We start from the raw sequence: 17,477 nt of genomic DNA, 5'->3' as shown, positions 1-17,477 counted from the left end.
ACTGCACTGCATTCAACGACTACAATGAATTAATGCAAATTATAGGACCTTTTTAGTTACAAAAACTGCATATTTTCTAAGGGAACACAGAGAATCACTGGACTGCAAAGGACATAATGAAAAGACGCAGCTCCATCCTGCATCTACCACATCATCACAGATAAACAATGGAGTGGGACTGACCAGTAAAGGGATCTCCTCTCCCAGAATCTGTCTCTGTTTCATACACGCACAAAGATTTTTCAGTTTGGGGTAGAAGTTTCCTTCCAGTTTCACATTTTCCTGATGATGTGAACATTTTATAGGAGGTCAAGTTGGATCCAAGTTGTTTCCTAGCAACCCTATTCTGATGAAATGCTCCATAACAACCATATCGTGGTACACGTGGTAGTTCTTGGTCTCTGAGTTTCTGTATCGTCGTCTGTGGCACAGTAAATGAATTCTGGCTTTACATTTACATAGCAATATCCTACAGCTGATAACCACTCTGCTTCAGGAGAACTACACAGACACATACACAAACACACACAGCAGGAGAGCCGGGTGAAAGCACAGAGCTGTTGAAAGCCTAATCAGTGCTTCATTTTCCCCTCCGCAAGCTTGGCGCTCGGCTGTAGACCCTGTGCAGTGCGTGAGGGGGCGAGTCCACACATGAAGGTGTTGGAGTGTTCTTTATCTTGACAGGAAACAGAGAAGGGAGGCGAGAAGTGAAGTGGGTCCAGCGGTGCGTTAGGCCTGCTTCAGCTGAAGTGTTCCTCTCAGGTCGGGTGAAGAAAGAGTTAACCGGCTCCGTCTTTGCTCACCTGGCTCTGAAGGATCGGCCTGAGGCTTTGATGTGGTGTTACAGCCAATGATTTTGGATTCAAATTGTTTCTGAGTTTAACAGCAGTGTACACAGACTTGCACTTAGCTGGTGTTCTGCCTGAGTGTATTTTTGAGAATTACTTAAGGTTTCAGCATGTAAAAATGTTTTGGATCCAGCTAAAACACTCACTCCTACCCAAACACACGTCGCACTTACTGTAAGCAGTATGTAATTACTGCAGAGATTTTGCCACCATGAGGTAGCGAAAAGCCCAGGGAACTTTTGAGTGCCACTTAATTTTGAAGCCTCACGAGGTGTACAATCATCTTAACCATAGATAAAAAATGCAAGCAGAGACAATGCACTCTCAGCAAATATTTATACATTTATGAGCCCATAAAGAATAAAGTCAAGAACAAGTCGAGTTCCACATTTAACAGATAAGTTTAGTTTCCTTATTGTCAACAAATCCCATGAAAAGATCAAAACCAACAATGAATTATCCCCACTAAAAGTACTGCCTGTCAAGCCAGAACACAATGTGGCTCACCCCTCTGTGCCACAGAGCTGCACTGATGCCTATTAAAAGAGATGTGTGCTGATTTTACACATCGAAGTGTGTTTACAGGACTTGTGGAGTACTACTGCAAATGTGAAAACAGTTCCATAAAGCTGTCTGTGGCTCCAGAGGGAACTGTGAGGTAAAAACCACGAGTTGGGAAAAGAAAAACTCTGTGGTGTGGAGTTAGAAAGAAGTGCGTTTACCAGGTCACTGAGTCCTCATCTCTGCCTAAATGTCAGAAGTCAAGTTGCATTGTGGGTCATGTAGGCATCAAGGAAGAAGAATCTCTGCTTTACTGCATTGGCTTTGTTCTTTTCATCCATCCACCAGTCTGACAGTGTTGTAAACCTGCGACGCACTCTTAAAAACACATGAATGAGCTGCTCTGCTGCTCTGAGTGACAGGTTCTTTCAAATGATGAAAATGAGTATTGCAGTTTATTTCGAGTTAATCCCACACGCACCACTCTGCCGCTGTAAAGCTCACAAGCGCCCCAAATGTGTATTAATCCATCGCTGAAAATAGAATCCAACAAATACAAATACACACAGGCTTATGAAGAACTGTGCCGACTCTTCTAGGAGATAAGTTAGTCTTTTAAAAGTTCAACTTTATATCTGTGAGTCAATTTTAAAATCAATGTTGTTATTAGGAATAAACGGGCTTGGGGCCACAGACAGGGTCAGGAAGCTGGAAATATTGACAGAGAGACTAATGCGTTGTTGGTTTTGGTCTTTTAATGGGATTTAAGAAAAACATGCTTCAAGCCGACACTGAGGACTCAGGTCCCTGTGGCGGCTGAGTCTGCGCGTCCTCTCAGGGACGGACTCCGCCGTGGCGTCACTGCAGGTCGAGGTACTGCGGCAGAACGTCGTCCCAGAACTGCTGAGGGTCGTCTGCTTTCTTCTCCGCCGGCTTCGTCCTCGGAGCTGGTTTGGGTGTTTCCTTCTGCTGTTTGTCTTTTCTGCCTGAGGGAGAAACTGCAGGGGGCAACTTCTGTCCATCCACTTTTTTTGTTTTTGTTGGTTTGGCATTTTCCTCCTCCTCCTCTTCTTCTTCCTCCTCCTCTTCCTCCTCATCTCCTTCTTCTTCTTCTTCCCCCACTTTTGTGTTTCCTGCTTTTCGTTCCACATTTTTCTCTTTGCGCTTCTCACTATGTTTGACATTGGCAGCCTTTCCTGTTTCCTCATGTTCCTCCTCTTCTCCCTCCTCTCCCTCTTCTTCACTCACTTCTTCTCCTTCCTCGTCAGCCTCTTCCTCACTCTCCTCACTCTCATCTTCATTTTCCTCAGAATAATTACCTTTCTTTCCTTCAGTGCGTTTCTGTTTGGTTTCTTCTCTCTGTTTATTGGGCCTTGTCTCTGTTTTTAGTTTACCTTTTGCTTCATTCTCCTCTTCCTCATCTCCCTCTTCCTCCTCTTCTTCTTCTTCTTCTTCTTCTTCTTCATACCCCTCTTCCTCCTCATCGTCACTGTCTGCCATCACCTTTTTATTTGCCTCAATATTTTTCTTTTTTCTCTTAATTTTTTCCTCCTCTTCACCTTCACCTTCTTCCTCTTCATCTTCTCCTTCTTCCTCCACTGCCTCCTCCTCACCCTCTTCTTCCTCCTCTGCAGTCTCTTCCTCAGCTCCTCCCTCTTCCTCTTCCTCCTCCTCACCAGGTTTTTCTGCCTCCTCTGCAGTCTCGTCCCCAGCTTCCCCCTCATCTAGAGAAGCTTCTTCGTCACCCTCTTCCTCCCCCTCCTCTGTAGCATCCTCTTTACCCTCTTCTTCCTCCTCCTCTGTGACCTCGTCCTTACTCTCTTCTTCCTCCTCCTCTGTAGCATCCTCTTTTCCCTCTTCTTCCTCCTCGTCCTTACTCTCTTCTTCCTCCTCATCTGTAGCATTCTCTTTACCCTCTTCTTCCTCCTCCTCCTCCTCTGTAACCTCATCCTTTGTCTCTTCCTCCTCCTCTGTAGCGTCCTCTTTACCCTCTTCTTCCTCGTCCTCTTCCTCCTCTGTAACCTCATCCTTTGTCTCTTCTTCCTCCTCCTCTGTAGCGTCCTCTTTACCCTCTTCTTCCTCCTCGTCCTTACTTTCTTCTTCCTCCTCCTCTGCAGTCTCGTCCTCAGCTTCCCCCTCATCTAAAGATGCTGTTTCCTCACCCTCTTCTTCCTCCTCATTTTCTGTATCGCTCTTTTCATCTTGCTCTTCCTCCTCTTCATTGGCCACACTGTCATCCTCTTCTTCCTCATTCTCAACACTCACTTCGTCCTGTTTCTCATCTTCCTCTCCTTCACTCTCATCTGTGTCTTCGTCTTCCTCTGAGTCTTTCTCCTCATCCTCACTTTCGGTGGAGTCTCGATCATCTTGTTGCTCCTCAGTTTCACCCTCTTCCTCTTCCTCTGCATCAACCTCATTTTCTTCTTCGTCTTCTTCAGAATCAGACTCTGCAGTGTCACTTCCCTCTCTGTCATCCTCCTCCTCCTCCTCGCCCGACTCTTTGCTCTTGCTGCCAGCACTCCCCGATTCTTCACCACTTTTATCGTCTTCATCCTGACTCACTTCACTCTCTTCCTCTTCTTCTTTACTCTCTTCATCACTAGACTCTTCAATTTCCTCCTCCTCTTCTGCAGCTTCACTTACTTCAGAGTCACTTGCTCCTTCACCTGTTTCCTCACTCCTTTCTTCATCCTCCTTTTCAGCCTCTGTAACATCACTCTTCTCGCTTCCTTCATCTTCTTCCTCACTTTTGGAGCCTGTTTCTTCCTCACCATCTTCCTCTGCAGTTTCAGTGTCTTGCTCTTCCTCACCCTCTCCAGAAACACTCTCCTTTTCCTCTTCTATGCCATCACTACTTTCATCTCCCTCCTGCTCTCCTTCTTTAGCTTCCACATCGCTTCCACTCTCTCCCTCCTCACCTTGTGCATCTGTTTCTCCGCCCTCGTCTTTATCATCTTCAGAGGGTTTGTTGGCTTTCTCATCTTCTTCACTGCTCTTCACCTCTGTTTGTGAAATGTCCTCACGGCTGATCTGCTCAGACATGTCACTTTTCTCTTGTGACTGATCATGAGTGCTGTCTTTACTGTCTCCCTCTGCATTCCGCACCTCTGACTGGACACTCACCTGAACATCTTTTCTTTCTTCCGGTGGATTTGATGCTTCCGTTGAAGAAAAATGTGACAAAGTCGAGGAGAAGGAAGGTTGCGTGACTGCACTCTGCTTTGAGAATTTCTTCAACTGCCCGGTTCCTTTAGTTGACGTGGACGTAGCAGTGTCACTGTCAGACTGGAAACTCCCTAAGCTTGTCACTGCCTCACTTAGGACCCCCATAGATGCACCTGCTATCCCAACAGCAGGAAGAAGAGAGGCTGCGGTACTGAGAAGTTCTCCCCACTTTGGCTTTTCATCAGTCAGGCCAGGATCCTCTCTTTTCCTTTCAGAAACAAGCAGATCCCTATCAACAGGTTCAGTACCTTGCAGGGATTTGGCACTGCTGACAGAAACCACCTCTGCTGTCTTCGGGCTTTGTGAGGAAATGGGGTTACACACCACTTCAATAGGTGTATCCTGCTGTGATAACAGTGGGCTGGAAGCTTCAGTCTGCTTACTCCTATTATTTTTAGAGTCTCCATCAGCACCTTTAACTTGATCTTCCTCTCCCTCTCCTCCCCCTGGCTTGGTCGTTTTTGATCAGTCGCCGTTCAATGACCGTGACCGTTTTTGGGAAAAATTGTGACTTTATAATGAGTGTGTATTGCACGGAATGTTGTGTTAGAGTGGAGGGGTTTAACTGCCAGAGTGGAGAGAAGCTCTTAAAATTGCCTGAAACTTTCGTCTTTCAACGCTCCTACAAAGCACAAATTTCGCTCTACGTGCGTGAAAATTTCCAGAGTTGTAGTGCCGCTTGTGCTGATTCTCACGATGTGCCTGGCTAAGCGATAGGACTTACGGTTTTTGAGTTATGATCCTCTGAGCGAGGAGAGTACCTCTGACCTCGCCCATAAGGTCCAATACAAATCAAAAACAGGAGAAACAGAAACCAACCATGTTTTTAACTCGCTGTAAAATCCGCAATTTTGACCCCAGCGAAAAAACAAAGTGATCAGCATGTACAGCAAAGCCTTGTGGCTCTGACGGTGAAAAAATTTTGGCAATAGGACTTTCGGTCTTCGTGTGAGAAGCGTTTGTTTGAGGGGTGCGCAGAGGCCAAATTCAGACATTTCTGTGTCTGCTCCTCATTGACTCCAATCAAATGCATGTGTGTCCGCACCTGTGTCTGAGTGGGTGACATCATTGATCAGGCCACCTCAAGTTGCTGTGGCAACCTCAGCACTCCTCTCCCACACACACATATGTAGCTTCAGCTGCAGCTGTGCAGCTCAGTCAAATGATCAGTTCTCCATTAAACTCTGTAGTGACATGCTAACCAGCCACAGCAAAGCTACCTACTGCTGAGTTGTATATGTTACAGAGGCAATGAGTGATGTTGCCTTGTTAGCATTAGCCACAATGCTAACATGCTAATGCTAAACATGAGGTCCTATGAACTTGTTGGTGCCTGGAGGTACTCACTGGAGACGCTGCTTTCCTTGAGGAGCTGGAGCCTTTCAGGAGCTCTGTGGATAAGGCATGAGAATTTTGTTCTGCCGCCCCATCGGACTGTAGCTGTTCATTAAATGCCTCTGCCTTTTTCATTGTTCTTCTTAGAGCTCGGCCCTTTTTCTTTTCCTTCTTTTCCTAGAATAAATCACAGAGACAGCAGAGATTTAGTCACACGTAAAAATAAAGGCAAAACAGGCAGAAAAAGGTCACATGCCTGAGAATACTGTGGTGTACTGTGGAGGCACTTTACTGTCAAATGCATGTTATCTCTAGTTTCAGGAAGGGGTTTCTTGTTCAGTAGCACTCATGGAGCCACAGCAGAATCAGATTATCAGAATTCCCTTGGAGTCTCAGTAGCTTTTGTCGGAATAGATGTCGTTCTTTTAAGATCTGTTGAATATTATTCTAAACATGCATTTTTGTACAGTATACATGTACTGTATATGGAATAATATCTTAAAGCATATTCAATGCATAAGCAATTCCTTGTAAAAACCTGCTTGGCAATAAAGCTGATTCCGATGGGAAATGATTTTTGCAGCATGGGTAGATTTACATGGAATATAATAATAGAATAAAAGAGCATCATAGGACATCTGTGCTTGGTAGGAGAACATAACAAATCAGTCATTAACAAATCCGTCATCAGGTTCAAATACCAGATGTGGGTGGACGTTATAGAGAATCATGGTCATGATTGAAAGAAAATGAGAAATCCTTATTTTTCCATCTGCGCTGGAGGTCAACAGATGGTGGTTAATTGGGGGCGAGCGAGATGTGATGTGAAAACGGCCTCATTTAATCACTGTTCAATCCAACTTCAATAGCTCTTTCTTTCCTACAGAATACAACAACTTGATTATTTTACATACGTGCCATCATGTTGGTGAAATAAAAAACACATTAATCTCCATTACTCATTAAAGCACACAACTTGTAATTTACTTGAGTATTTCATACTTTATACTTCCACTCCACTACATTTCAGAGGGAAATAATACACTTTATACTTCACTACATTTTTCTGAAATCTGGTGTTACCAATTATTTTGCATAGTCAGATTTTACTTTTAAAAGATATCGAATGTTTGTAAAATATGATGCATTTTCCAGTGCACAAAATCTGCTTGCTGTGTAATTTCCAGAGGTGGAATGTAACAAAGTACATTTACTCAAGTATTGTACTTAGGAACAAATTTGACTGACTGTATTTCTCTTTCATGCCACTACATCTCAGAGGGAAACATTGTACTTTTTACTTCACTACAATTAACTGACAGCTTTAGTTACTAAGATAAGATAACAAGATAATAGTTTAGTTACTAAGACAACACTTCATGAATCCCTCATTGGGGAAATGTGGGAATTATCATTAAGACTTTTGCAACAAATTTTATAGTGTAGTATTACTACTTGCACTTCAGCACATGCTCTGAATTCTTCTTCCACCACTGCACATGAAGGCACATACCAACACGAGCCCATTAACATCCCAGCGAGGACAGGAATGGGTTACTGAGCGCCACATGTTGCACTATGACACATAACGACGTTGGAGACTCCCTCACAGCGTGCTTCATCACTGGCTGTGGAAACACTGATGAGCTGTGGCAAGACTCCTGCCAACTTTTCCAAAGCATTGCATGCGTATCTGTGTGTGTGTTTGTCTATCTGAGGCTGGGAGCCCAGTCGGCAGAAACAGTCGAAATCTGTGAATCGGCTCTGAGGAGATTCATCACACTTACAGAAAGAAAGGAATGTGAAAAATCAAGAGACCAAAAAACTAAATTCAATTTCACATTTCACCTCAGTGTTACACCAAGTGGAAAATGTCTCCACAGAAACATACACACATGTGCTTGCAAGAACGCACGCGTGCGGACACACACACACACACACACACACACACAAACACACACACACACACACACACGCACACACACACACGCACACACACACGCACACACACACACACACACACACACACACACACACATATACAGTATGTATGCTGAGCTATGCACATTTCCTGGAAAAGTCAGTGAGTGTTCAACTTCGCTGCTTCCTGCCCTGGAGTGCACATAATCGAGACCACAACCAAGAAGCCCAAAGAGGAAAAATAACATTCGACTGACTCTGTGTTTATGACTCTGTGGATGTCTCTTCTCTACCAAAGTCAAACCATTGCACAAGGAGCCATTAAGAATCACCTCTCTCACCATATCTGGCAAAAAGTCAGAGTCGACTCCTTTCTCAGAGATGTTCTCCTCCACATCTTCTATGACAATTTGTCTCGGAGCAGTTCCTCCCTCTGAAAACACAGACGATTCGGTTAAAGAGCTGCACAATATTATCTAGCATCTACTGCTATATATTTCCCTGATGTGCAAGATAAAACTGAGCTCAGCAGCGGCTAAAGGAGACATTCCAGCCAGTTGCTCAAATTAGAGGTTGAAGATACCTGTTTGTGGTGAAGTACGATGCTCCTCCTCACTGGAGGGTCTGGTGGGGCTACAGGGCTCTTTAGGTGGTAGAGGAGATGACAGCTTTTCAATTAAAGCCTTGTTAGCGGTTGCCACTCCATAAAATCTTTTTCTTGCAATCTTTTTCGGAGATACCGGGATGGTAGGGTTACGTTTCGTTCTGGTCTTTGGTGACAGTAAGGGAGAAGCCAACTCTTTGGAGTTAGCCATAGAAGAAGCAGCGGGAGAGGGTTTATTCTGAAACATGTTTGATGACTGAGAATGTGGGCTCGATGGCTCTGAGGATAACGCTGGACTCTGAGGGGATCTGGACAGAGATCTTAAGGAGAGTGGTGGGCTTGGTGTTACTTCTGACTGTAATTTGGGGGACGATAGAGGGGTACTCATGTCCTTTGAAAGTGTTTTGGAGTTTGAGATATTTCTGGATGTTTGCCAGGAGGTGTTGAGGAAGCCAGACTTCAGACGTGGGAGGTTCTGAAACATTTTCCCAAACAGCTCCACAGAGCTGGCCTGAAAGACAAGAGTGGGGAAACAAGAAAAACAATACTGAGTAAAGGGTCTGAACCGTATCTATGGAGCTCCCCCAACCAGTTCATTAGTGGTACTACAGTGGAGCTAAAATTTGGTGTAACACTGCCCCCTCCTGGCCTTACACAGTGGTTACAATTATCTAAAGCAGAGATTTATATCAACTTCTCCGAGGTTTCTGTAGGGTTCACAAAGTTAAACTTTTAATATCACATAAAATGTAACTTAATGCCAGTTTCACAATCATACTGGTCAAAGTATGAAAGCAGGATGCAAAAACCAGTCAGGACGATATGCCCTATAATTACCTATTGCTGAATAGATAGAAGTTGCCAACCTGTGCTTTCATTCATTGATTAACTGAGGAAATGATTGCCAGATTAGAGGATATTAAGGATGAGGATATGGAGGATATGTTCTGCTCAAACAGCCTCCTGCAGCCTAATACAGCTGCTAATCGTTAAAAGGACTATTTAGTTCCTGAAGTCTTGGAAGAATCTGGTTTACTCTTGATAATAAGCACCATGGCATCGCTTCTCACTTTTTCTCTGTGGCGAGCTCGAGCAGAGAGGGCCGACAGTGGGACTTGTGGATAAGGATCAATCGAAGTTCCCAACAGGAGAATTTCTCTGTAACTTGAGTCCAGAAGGTTCTCTGTGATTGTGATCTCCTTCTCTGCCACCACTTCTTGGCTCTCTGGCGGTCTGGGTGCAGCCAGTACCAGCATGTGGTTACCACCACAGGACACCTGAAGGTAAGAAAACACAAGTACTCAGACATACAGGATGTACCACTTGGGAGGGGGCCTGCACTTACAGAGTTATGAGACAAAGAGTTTGGGGTTTTGTGTTTTGCTAAAGGACATTTGAGATGCAGACAGGTGGAGCTCAGGGTGACAAAACCACCTTGTAACTGATGGACAACACCACCCTAGTCCTTTCATCACATTCACTTACTAGCTGAACATTGTACTTGAGAAAACGTGTGCAGAGTGTTGGGCTGAACTGGTTGATGAAATTCTCCTCCCCTAAACCTAGTTTTCCATGACGACCATCACCAAACGTGTAGAGAAGCCCGCTGTCTGTGGAGAAGGAAGACAAATGTGGAAGTAGATCAGCATCCCACCCCCTGACATTACTGCATTTCATTTAAATGATGAGACATATCACATAGTTTAACAGGCAGAGCTATTTTTAAATACTCTCATAATGACTAGACTGAACTTAATAGATTGCTTACTTGTGATCACAGCAGTGTGGTTCTCTCCACAGGTGATATGCTTGATGCTGCTATTACAAAAGTGCTCCAGTGGTTTTGGCAAATCGACCTCAAACAGAAATGTTCCATGGCCCAGCTGACCGTACTGACCTCTGCCGAACGTGTACACGCTGTCCTCTGGCACAGCAAAACAGACAAATCGAACACACTAATTTCATTAGCAGCAGTGGTGGAAAATAAATAAGCACATACAGTCAAGCACTGTACTTAAGTACAATTGTGAGGTACTTGCTTTTCATTTAAATTTCAGAGAGTAATATTGTATAATTTACCACACTACATTTGATTGTTTGAGTTACTTTGTATTTTAAGAGTTAGCATCGTGCAAACTGCAAAAATCTTCATTTTAGTAATCCTAAATTCTTATTATTATATCTTAAATAGAAGTCAAGTAGTTGACATTTTCTTGCTTGAGGCTTTTACACTGTTGACTGACCTGTGAGTGCCACAGTGTGCTCCCCTCCACAGGACACCTGAGTGAAATGACCCAGAATCCCTTGCACTCGCTGAGGGACTCTGTGGTTGGCCAGCTGCTCCACCAGGAGACCAAGCCTTCCATTCGCACTCTCACCAAACGTGTAGAGATCTCCATCCACTAAAGCAAAGCCAACGCGACAACCTCAGCACGATACACGACGTTAAACTCACACTGAGAGCTCGTCTCTTGTGTTGTGGTTACTTAGACTGTGTTGTACCTGTGACAAATGCTGAGTGGTGGTACCCACAGGAGACCCACATCACAGCTTCCCCAACATTCACCTCTCTGGGCTCCGCTGCAAATCCCTCGTCCCCAAGACCGATCTGACCCGCAGAGTTGTCGCCCCACATGAACAGCCTCCCGTCTTCTGCCAGCACATAAACACAGAGCAGACAATCAAACATCACACTCATTGATGTGCACATACACACAAATATGTTACAGTTTGGTCACTGCCCAAAGCATCTTAGCGAGCAAAGACACTTTTTATTACTTTATTACTTGTCACTAACCTGTTAAGGCAGCTGAGGTGTTGCATCCTGCAGAAAGCATTTTGATTGGTGATTGGTCAGAGAAGGGAGGCAGCGGGTGAAAGGACGTAGTGTTGTCACAGTGGCCCAAACCGAGCTGCCCCTCCTGGTTTCCGCCAGCACCATACACACCACCCCGCCCTAAACATAGCAGAAACCTGAATTTACTACAGGGACAACCAACTTTGGGCACTGCTGTTGTCTCAGATAAAATAATTTGTTCTTCATCTTACATGTGCAGACAATTGTGTGATCTCTCCCACAAGCTACAAGCTTCACCTTCTCAGACTTTAAGGCTGAAATGGAAACACACAGCCGTTATAGCTACTAAAATAACATGAAAATACCAAAAGAATGCCATCGCAGTCTATATTTAAAATCAGTGCTGACACAATTTGACGACTGATTAGTCAGAATATTCATCAGCACTATTTTTAAGAATCTACTGTATTAATTGTAGGATTAAAAGGATTAATGGAGAGAAGCACTGGAATATTAACCAGTCATGAAAATGATCATGAGTTGCAGCCTGGTGTAAAGCAACTTACCTTTCACAGAGGCAGGTTTGCTGGCAGCAGGTTTAAACCCAAGCCCCAGCTGGCCCCAAGTATTACCACCAAACATGAGCAGCCTGCCATTTCCTGCAGACAGAGGAATCATGACAGAGATGGAAGTTTGATCAAACTGCAGGTAATTACACACATACCTAAAGATGAACACATGTGCATTAAGATGTGCATAGATGTGTGTACCTGTAATGACAGCAGTGTGCTCTCCACCACAGGAAACGTGCGCTGGCTGGTCGTTCTTCAACCAGAATTTACTCGGCACATTGTCTGCAAAACTGCTCTTTCCAAATGTGAAGACGGCTCCTGTGTCTGGCGACAAGTGTGTGATTCATCTTTAGACAGCCTCGACAGGAAAAATGCGGTATTTACAGGCAACACTAACTTACTCTTCTCTAACTTAACACCGGCTAAATCCCAACCCAACCTGCTGTCACATCTCAAGCCATTTAAGTAGCAGCCTGACAGGAATAGCAACAGATTGTTCCCACACACACATTCAGTGTATGGGCACCTTTAGGAGAATACGTAAGTATAACTACCGTTCATAAAGCTTTGCCTGTGTGCTGCCTACTGCCATGTGTAGACTACACTCACCGGGTATGTCTACATCTTTCTGTCCCGTCATCTTCTCCCATGTGCCGCTGTCACCTCCTCACCCTCAGCATGCAGCTCGGGGCTGACTGACAGGTAGAGAGAGGACACGTCACAGAGGGGAGGGAGCAAGCTAGCTAGCTGGCTGTCCTTATGCTAACCATCGTAATAACGGTTAGTTACAAATCATCATGCATTTGCTCTTAAATGTATTCGGTGAGCGGAGCACCATCCTCCGTACTGAAAGTTAACCGTTAAAAATATATCCGACTTATATCTGTGACCTTACAGCAAATATGTTAATCCACCAAAAAGTTTACTTCGTGATTGGGTCATGCACTGGCCTAAATGCCCCCATCATAGCCGAGTAGCAGTGAGCATTTGGAGAGTTTAACTCTGGGGAACTATTAGCTTGACCAACATTTCAGCATTTCGGACACACAGTGGACTTCTGTGAAATAAAACACATTTTATATCTGTAATGCTGGATAACATGTAATAAAATAACGTTTTGTTTTTCCCCCAGTGAACTACTGAGGAAACACTGTGTTAGCGGTCCCTAACCCCCAACCATTTGGTACCGCTTTATTGATCATCAGAGTCTGAAAGAAGTTTTATTTTGAAAATAAGGTGCATCCGCCTATGCCTCTGTACACATGTCAAACATACATACACACACACACACACACACACACACACACACACACACACACACACACACACACACACACACACATACTAATAATTCTAACAGTTACAGGAAGTCGGTGCAGAGCAGCTAAAACTAGACAAATGTGCTCTCTGCTTTTAGTTTTGGTTCATAGTCGAGCTGCAGAGTTTTGAATAAGCTTAAGTCTATCAGTGTTTTTTCTTCTGGAGGTCAGTACCCGGCATACGACCCGGGATCTGACCCGGGACAGACACACACTGATAATCATAACAGCTACAGGAAGTCAGTGCAGTAAATAGTTCGTTAGAGCAGCGGTCCCCAACCAACGGGGCCATTTGGTACCGGGCCGTGTATAATTTGCAGGCATAATTTGTTTTTATTCGCTTCTATGCCAGTCCGGCAAATTATTGCCTTACGTGAAACCGATCCGTGGCGCAAAAAAGAGGTTGGGGACCGCTGCACTATGTGACTGAATAAAGGTCAAATGTCAGGTATTGGCGGAGTGCTTGCGTACGTATTGCCTGACAACTTCATGTGTAACGGCTGAAAAAATAGCTGTAATAATTTTGTAGTGTAGATAAAGTAAATTACGCTCACTTTAGTAGCCCACGAACTACAAAATTAATGACCAATAAGCAGTCGTGGTCCCATTCTTGCAGCGAGGACGCAGCAGCAATACCACACATTGGAGGAGGCCACGCCTCGCCTCCTCGTGCTGTGGTGACGTCAGCACCAGCCACGCTGCAGTTTGGCTTGTTGCTGCGGCCGCGTGCCATCAGGACGGGCGGTGAATCAAAGCTGCGTTCTGTCTGACCAAATATTGACACCGCACTACGCTTTAATTGCATTTATCCACTTTGAGCTGCAATGTCTGCTAAACTATTATCTGTAAACAACAGAGTTTTCACATGTTTGAAAACTCTCCAGAGCAGCCGGCCGAGAGGATTTAGGTAAGGCACTCCATATAACTTTATTTGGATGTTTTCTCAGCGAAGCTACTATTGTTATTGACAGGTAAAATTAAGACGTGTGTTATGCCTCAATTTGGTGGTTTTTGCAGCGGCGGAGCTTCTTCCCTCGGTGCAGTGAGTTTAAAGGGTCGCAGCTGTCTCACTCTGAAAGATTTCAGCTCAGAGGAGATCAAGAGGCTGTTGTGGGTGTCAGGAGATCTAAAACGTCGGATCAAGCGTGAAAAACAGGTAGTTAACATTAGATAACCAATATTTACTGCAGTGATTTGTTAAGTGTCTTCAGTTTTATGGTGGGACATTTAAGGAACCTGTCATTTCTATTTCAGTATCTTCCTCTTCTGCAAGGAAAGTCGATTGCTATGATATTTGAGAAGAGGAGCACCAGAACAAGAATGTCCACAGAGACAGGTGCCTGTTTTATAAAAGAGCATCCGCACTGGTGGACGCCATGTGCTTTATTTCAACATTCACATGCACAGCAGAATACTGGCAGCTTTCGAGTGTCAGATTTACACTTGAAGTTACATTGATGAGAATGTAACAGAAATTAAACATCTCACACTGTTAGCCGTGCTGAAACGACTCATCAGTGTGTTCAGTGGTGTAAAAGTCATTGTTATTATGGACACAAAAGATTTGCTGAAAAGCGACTTTCAGTGCATCCCTGGAACAAAGCAGTCTACATCTGAACTGTTTCCACTCCTCTTTCCCCCTGCGCTGCTCCCATTCAACTCTCACATGAGGCTCTGTGCTTGTTTGCTTAAAAGATTCACAATTTTTTTAAGCACCATGAAATTGAAGGTGCCTTAATATAATTCCAGGTTTTGCTTTGCTGGGTGGGCAGCCTTGTTTCCTCACCTCTCAGGACATCCACCTTGGAGTGAATGAGAGCTGCACAGACACAGCCAGGTGAGTCTTATAATTCTGTTTGCATGTATAGAAATATGATCAATTTAATGTCAGCTGTTGGGTGTAGGTTGTATATGTGCACTAATTTGTTAATCCAGAGTAATCTTCATTAATAGGGTATTTTTCAGTGTAACTATGCTTGACAAACTGTAATACTGATGAGGTTTTTAAGGTAATAATAGTCATCTCGTGTTGTCCACTGATGCTGCTATTTACTGAAAGGAAAGATGACTGTTTGTGGGCCAGAGTATGAACCACAGCCCCCCAGGTACCCCTCTGTAATTTCTAAACTCCCACCACAGGGTTCTTTCAGGACTCTGTGATATTGTCTTGGCACGAGTGTACAGCCACTCCACACTGGAGGAGCTGGATAAGGAGGCCTCCATCCCCATCATTAACGGTCTGTCTGACCTCTATCACCCAATCCAGATTCTGGCTGACTTCCTCACCCTACAGGTACTGCAACCCCTCAATACACTGCAAATTCTTGTCAGTAAATGATAATGTTTTCTAAATCACTACCATTCTCTTCCAGGAGCATTATGGGTCCCTCAGTGGACTAACCGTGAGCTGGATTGGAGATGGGAACAATGTGCTCCACTCCTTCATGATGACTGCAGCCAAACTGGGAGTTCATCTTAAGATCGCCACACCAAAGGTTTGCCTCATATTATGTGGCCACGTATGTTTGACGTCTCTTAAAGTGCACCGCTCTTCTTTCTGATAGATTCTTGTTTTGTAGTTTGCAGGTACAGATGCATGCAGTCAGTATTAAGCATCTAATCTCTCCAGTTGCCTCCTGTGAGAGGAGACAGGTTGGGAAACAAAAACCTGTGGTTAACTGTGTCTTAACATACAGGGGTATGAGCCAGAGAGGAGTGTTATTGAAGAGGCACAAAGACTCTCCAGAGAGGTGAGGTGTTCTTCAGGTGTCTCTATTATAAACAGACCTCTTGTCAAGGGGCTTCATATTTATTCTCAGCATTGCATTCTGTCTCAGCATGGGACCCAGCTTGTTCTGACCTCTGACCCCATGGAGGCCGCCCACGGCAGCAATGTTCTGGTCACTGACACCTGGATCAGCATGGGACAGGAGGAGGAGAAGAAAAAGAGGCTCAAAGACTTTCAAGGTTACCAGATTACAATGCAGGTAAAGAAGGACATTGTTTTAGAGGCAAAATCACAAATCTTTGCTTTTTTTTAATGCTCTTTTGGGCATCAAGGGTCACCCGCAACATAACATTAGCATTTGGAGGAGTTAGCAGTTGTTTTAAGTCAGTGCCTGTTGGAAATGGGTCCTTTTTGACAGCTGTACACACTCTCTGACAGCAAGCAAATCAGTTCACAACAAAACAATTTCTCTGCCTCAAATGTGCTCCTGCTGACTGCCTGTGCTCAAAGCAGTATAATTTAACATTCTGCAAATTGTGTGTATGGCAAACTAGTCTAACACTAATTATAGACTTCTTCAGGCATATAAATCAGCAAGCAAGCTTTAAATAAAACTGGTGCACACTGCATGATTATATAGGTGATATAATTTTCTGAGAAAAATTACAGTCATTATTTTGGTCAATAAAAATATCTCTTTATGTCAAGCCAGTAATACTTGCAGTGTCCCGGAGCAAAAGAGCAGAAATCTGAATCTGCATATGCAGTGATTGTTCGCCATGTATTAGGAGTTGAACTGGGTCTAAACTCTGTGGCACTGGTCCACTGCAGACAGGAAGTGTGGCCAAACCAGACTGGACCTTCCTGCATTGTCTCCCCCGGAAAATGGAGGAGGTGGATGACCAGGTGTTCTACTCATCCCGCTCGCTCGTCTTCCCTGAGGCAGAGAATAGAAAATGGACAATTATGGTGAGTAACCTGAATAAATACTATTATTTAATGTTGAGTTTGATAACAGTGTGAGTTTAATTTGATCCTTACAACTGTCTTCTCTTTCAGGGTCTGATGGTCTCTCTTCTGACTGACTACTCTCCATAGAAGTTTTAAGTTCAGGTCTCAAGGTGGACTTTTACTTGTGTGTCATGATGTATGACAAGGATTGATATGACTGACACAAAGTTCAGTGTCTGATTTCATCCATTTCAAGAACACTGTCACAACACTAGGTGATTACCCCAAAACATTTGTGTTTACATGGTTTAATTCAGAGCATGGATGGCATCGTTTGCCTTCGACTATTGCGGCTCAAGCATTTATAGCCGAAGTTATCTGTTTACATTCTAAATTTAGAGCGCTGGGATTACAGTGAGCATGAGGTTTACAGTGGACATGTTTCTGCTAGACATGCATTAATGACAAGATTACTGAGCCATTTCTCAACTCGTTTAATGTAGTTTTGACTTCACAACAGCCTCAAATAGCAGAGAATTCGCAATCAGCCTGAGCTGACCAATCGCATTCCTTGCAGTCTGCACATGGTATTTATGCAGCCGCTGAAAGCCCAACACATAGTCACTAGTCATTTTTGAGGAAATGCATATCATTCTGTACGCCTAAGCCCCTTAATG

General features: G+C 44.1%; 2 protein-coding genes across 2 annotated transcripts; one reads left to right on the top strand and one right to left on the bottom strand.

Moving 5' to 3' along the window:
* Positions 1-2,207: 2,207 nt before the first annotated feature.
* On the bottom strand, positions 2,208-12,442 carry rpgra (retinitis pigmentosa GTPase regulator a). Its single transcript, XM_070976540.1, has 16 exons — positions 12,412-12,442; positions 12,001-12,126; positions 11,797-11,889; positions 11,482-11,544; positions 11,231-11,389; positions 10,936-11,085; positions 10,677-10,835; positions 10,202-10,357; positions 9,919-10,043; positions 9,504-9,710; positions 8,413-8,944; positions 8,171-8,262; positions 5,922-6,086; positions 4,823-4,916; positions 2,744-4,507; positions 2,208-2,644 (listed from the first exon to the last, which is right to left on the bottom strand). Exons 1-16 carry the CDS (start codon positions 12,440-12,442, stop codon positions 2,208-2,210), a joined length of 4,353 nt encoding a protein of 1,450 aa, XP_070832641.1.
* A 1,486-nt stretch (positions 12,443-13,928) lies between these two features.
* otc (ornithine transcarbamylase) lies at positions 13,929-16,947 on the top strand. The gene is made up of 10 exons (XM_070976117.1): positions 13,929-14,028; positions 14,139-14,277; positions 14,376-14,457; positions 14,871-14,958; positions 15,261-15,414; positions 15,494-15,616; positions 15,818-15,871; positions 15,959-16,108; positions 16,681-16,818; positions 16,909-16,947. Exons 1-10 carry the CDS (start codon positions 13,946-13,948, stop codon positions 16,945-16,947), a joined length of 1,050 nt encoding a protein of 349 aa, XP_070832218.1. The 5' UTR covers positions 13,929-13,945.
* The last annotated feature ends 530 nt before the right edge of the window (positions 16,948-17,477 follow it).

The sequence above is a fragment of the Chaetodon trifascialis genome, chromosome 12 (assembly GCF_039877785.1).
Source record: "Chaetodon trifascialis isolate fChaTrf1 chromosome 12, fChaTrf1.hap1, whole genome shotgun sequence".
Lineage (NCBI taxonomy): Eukaryota > Metazoa > Chordata > Actinopteri > Chaetodontiformes > Chaetodontidae > Chaetodon > Chaetodon trifascialis.
This window is presented reverse-complemented; position numbering and strand designations above follow the sequence as displayed.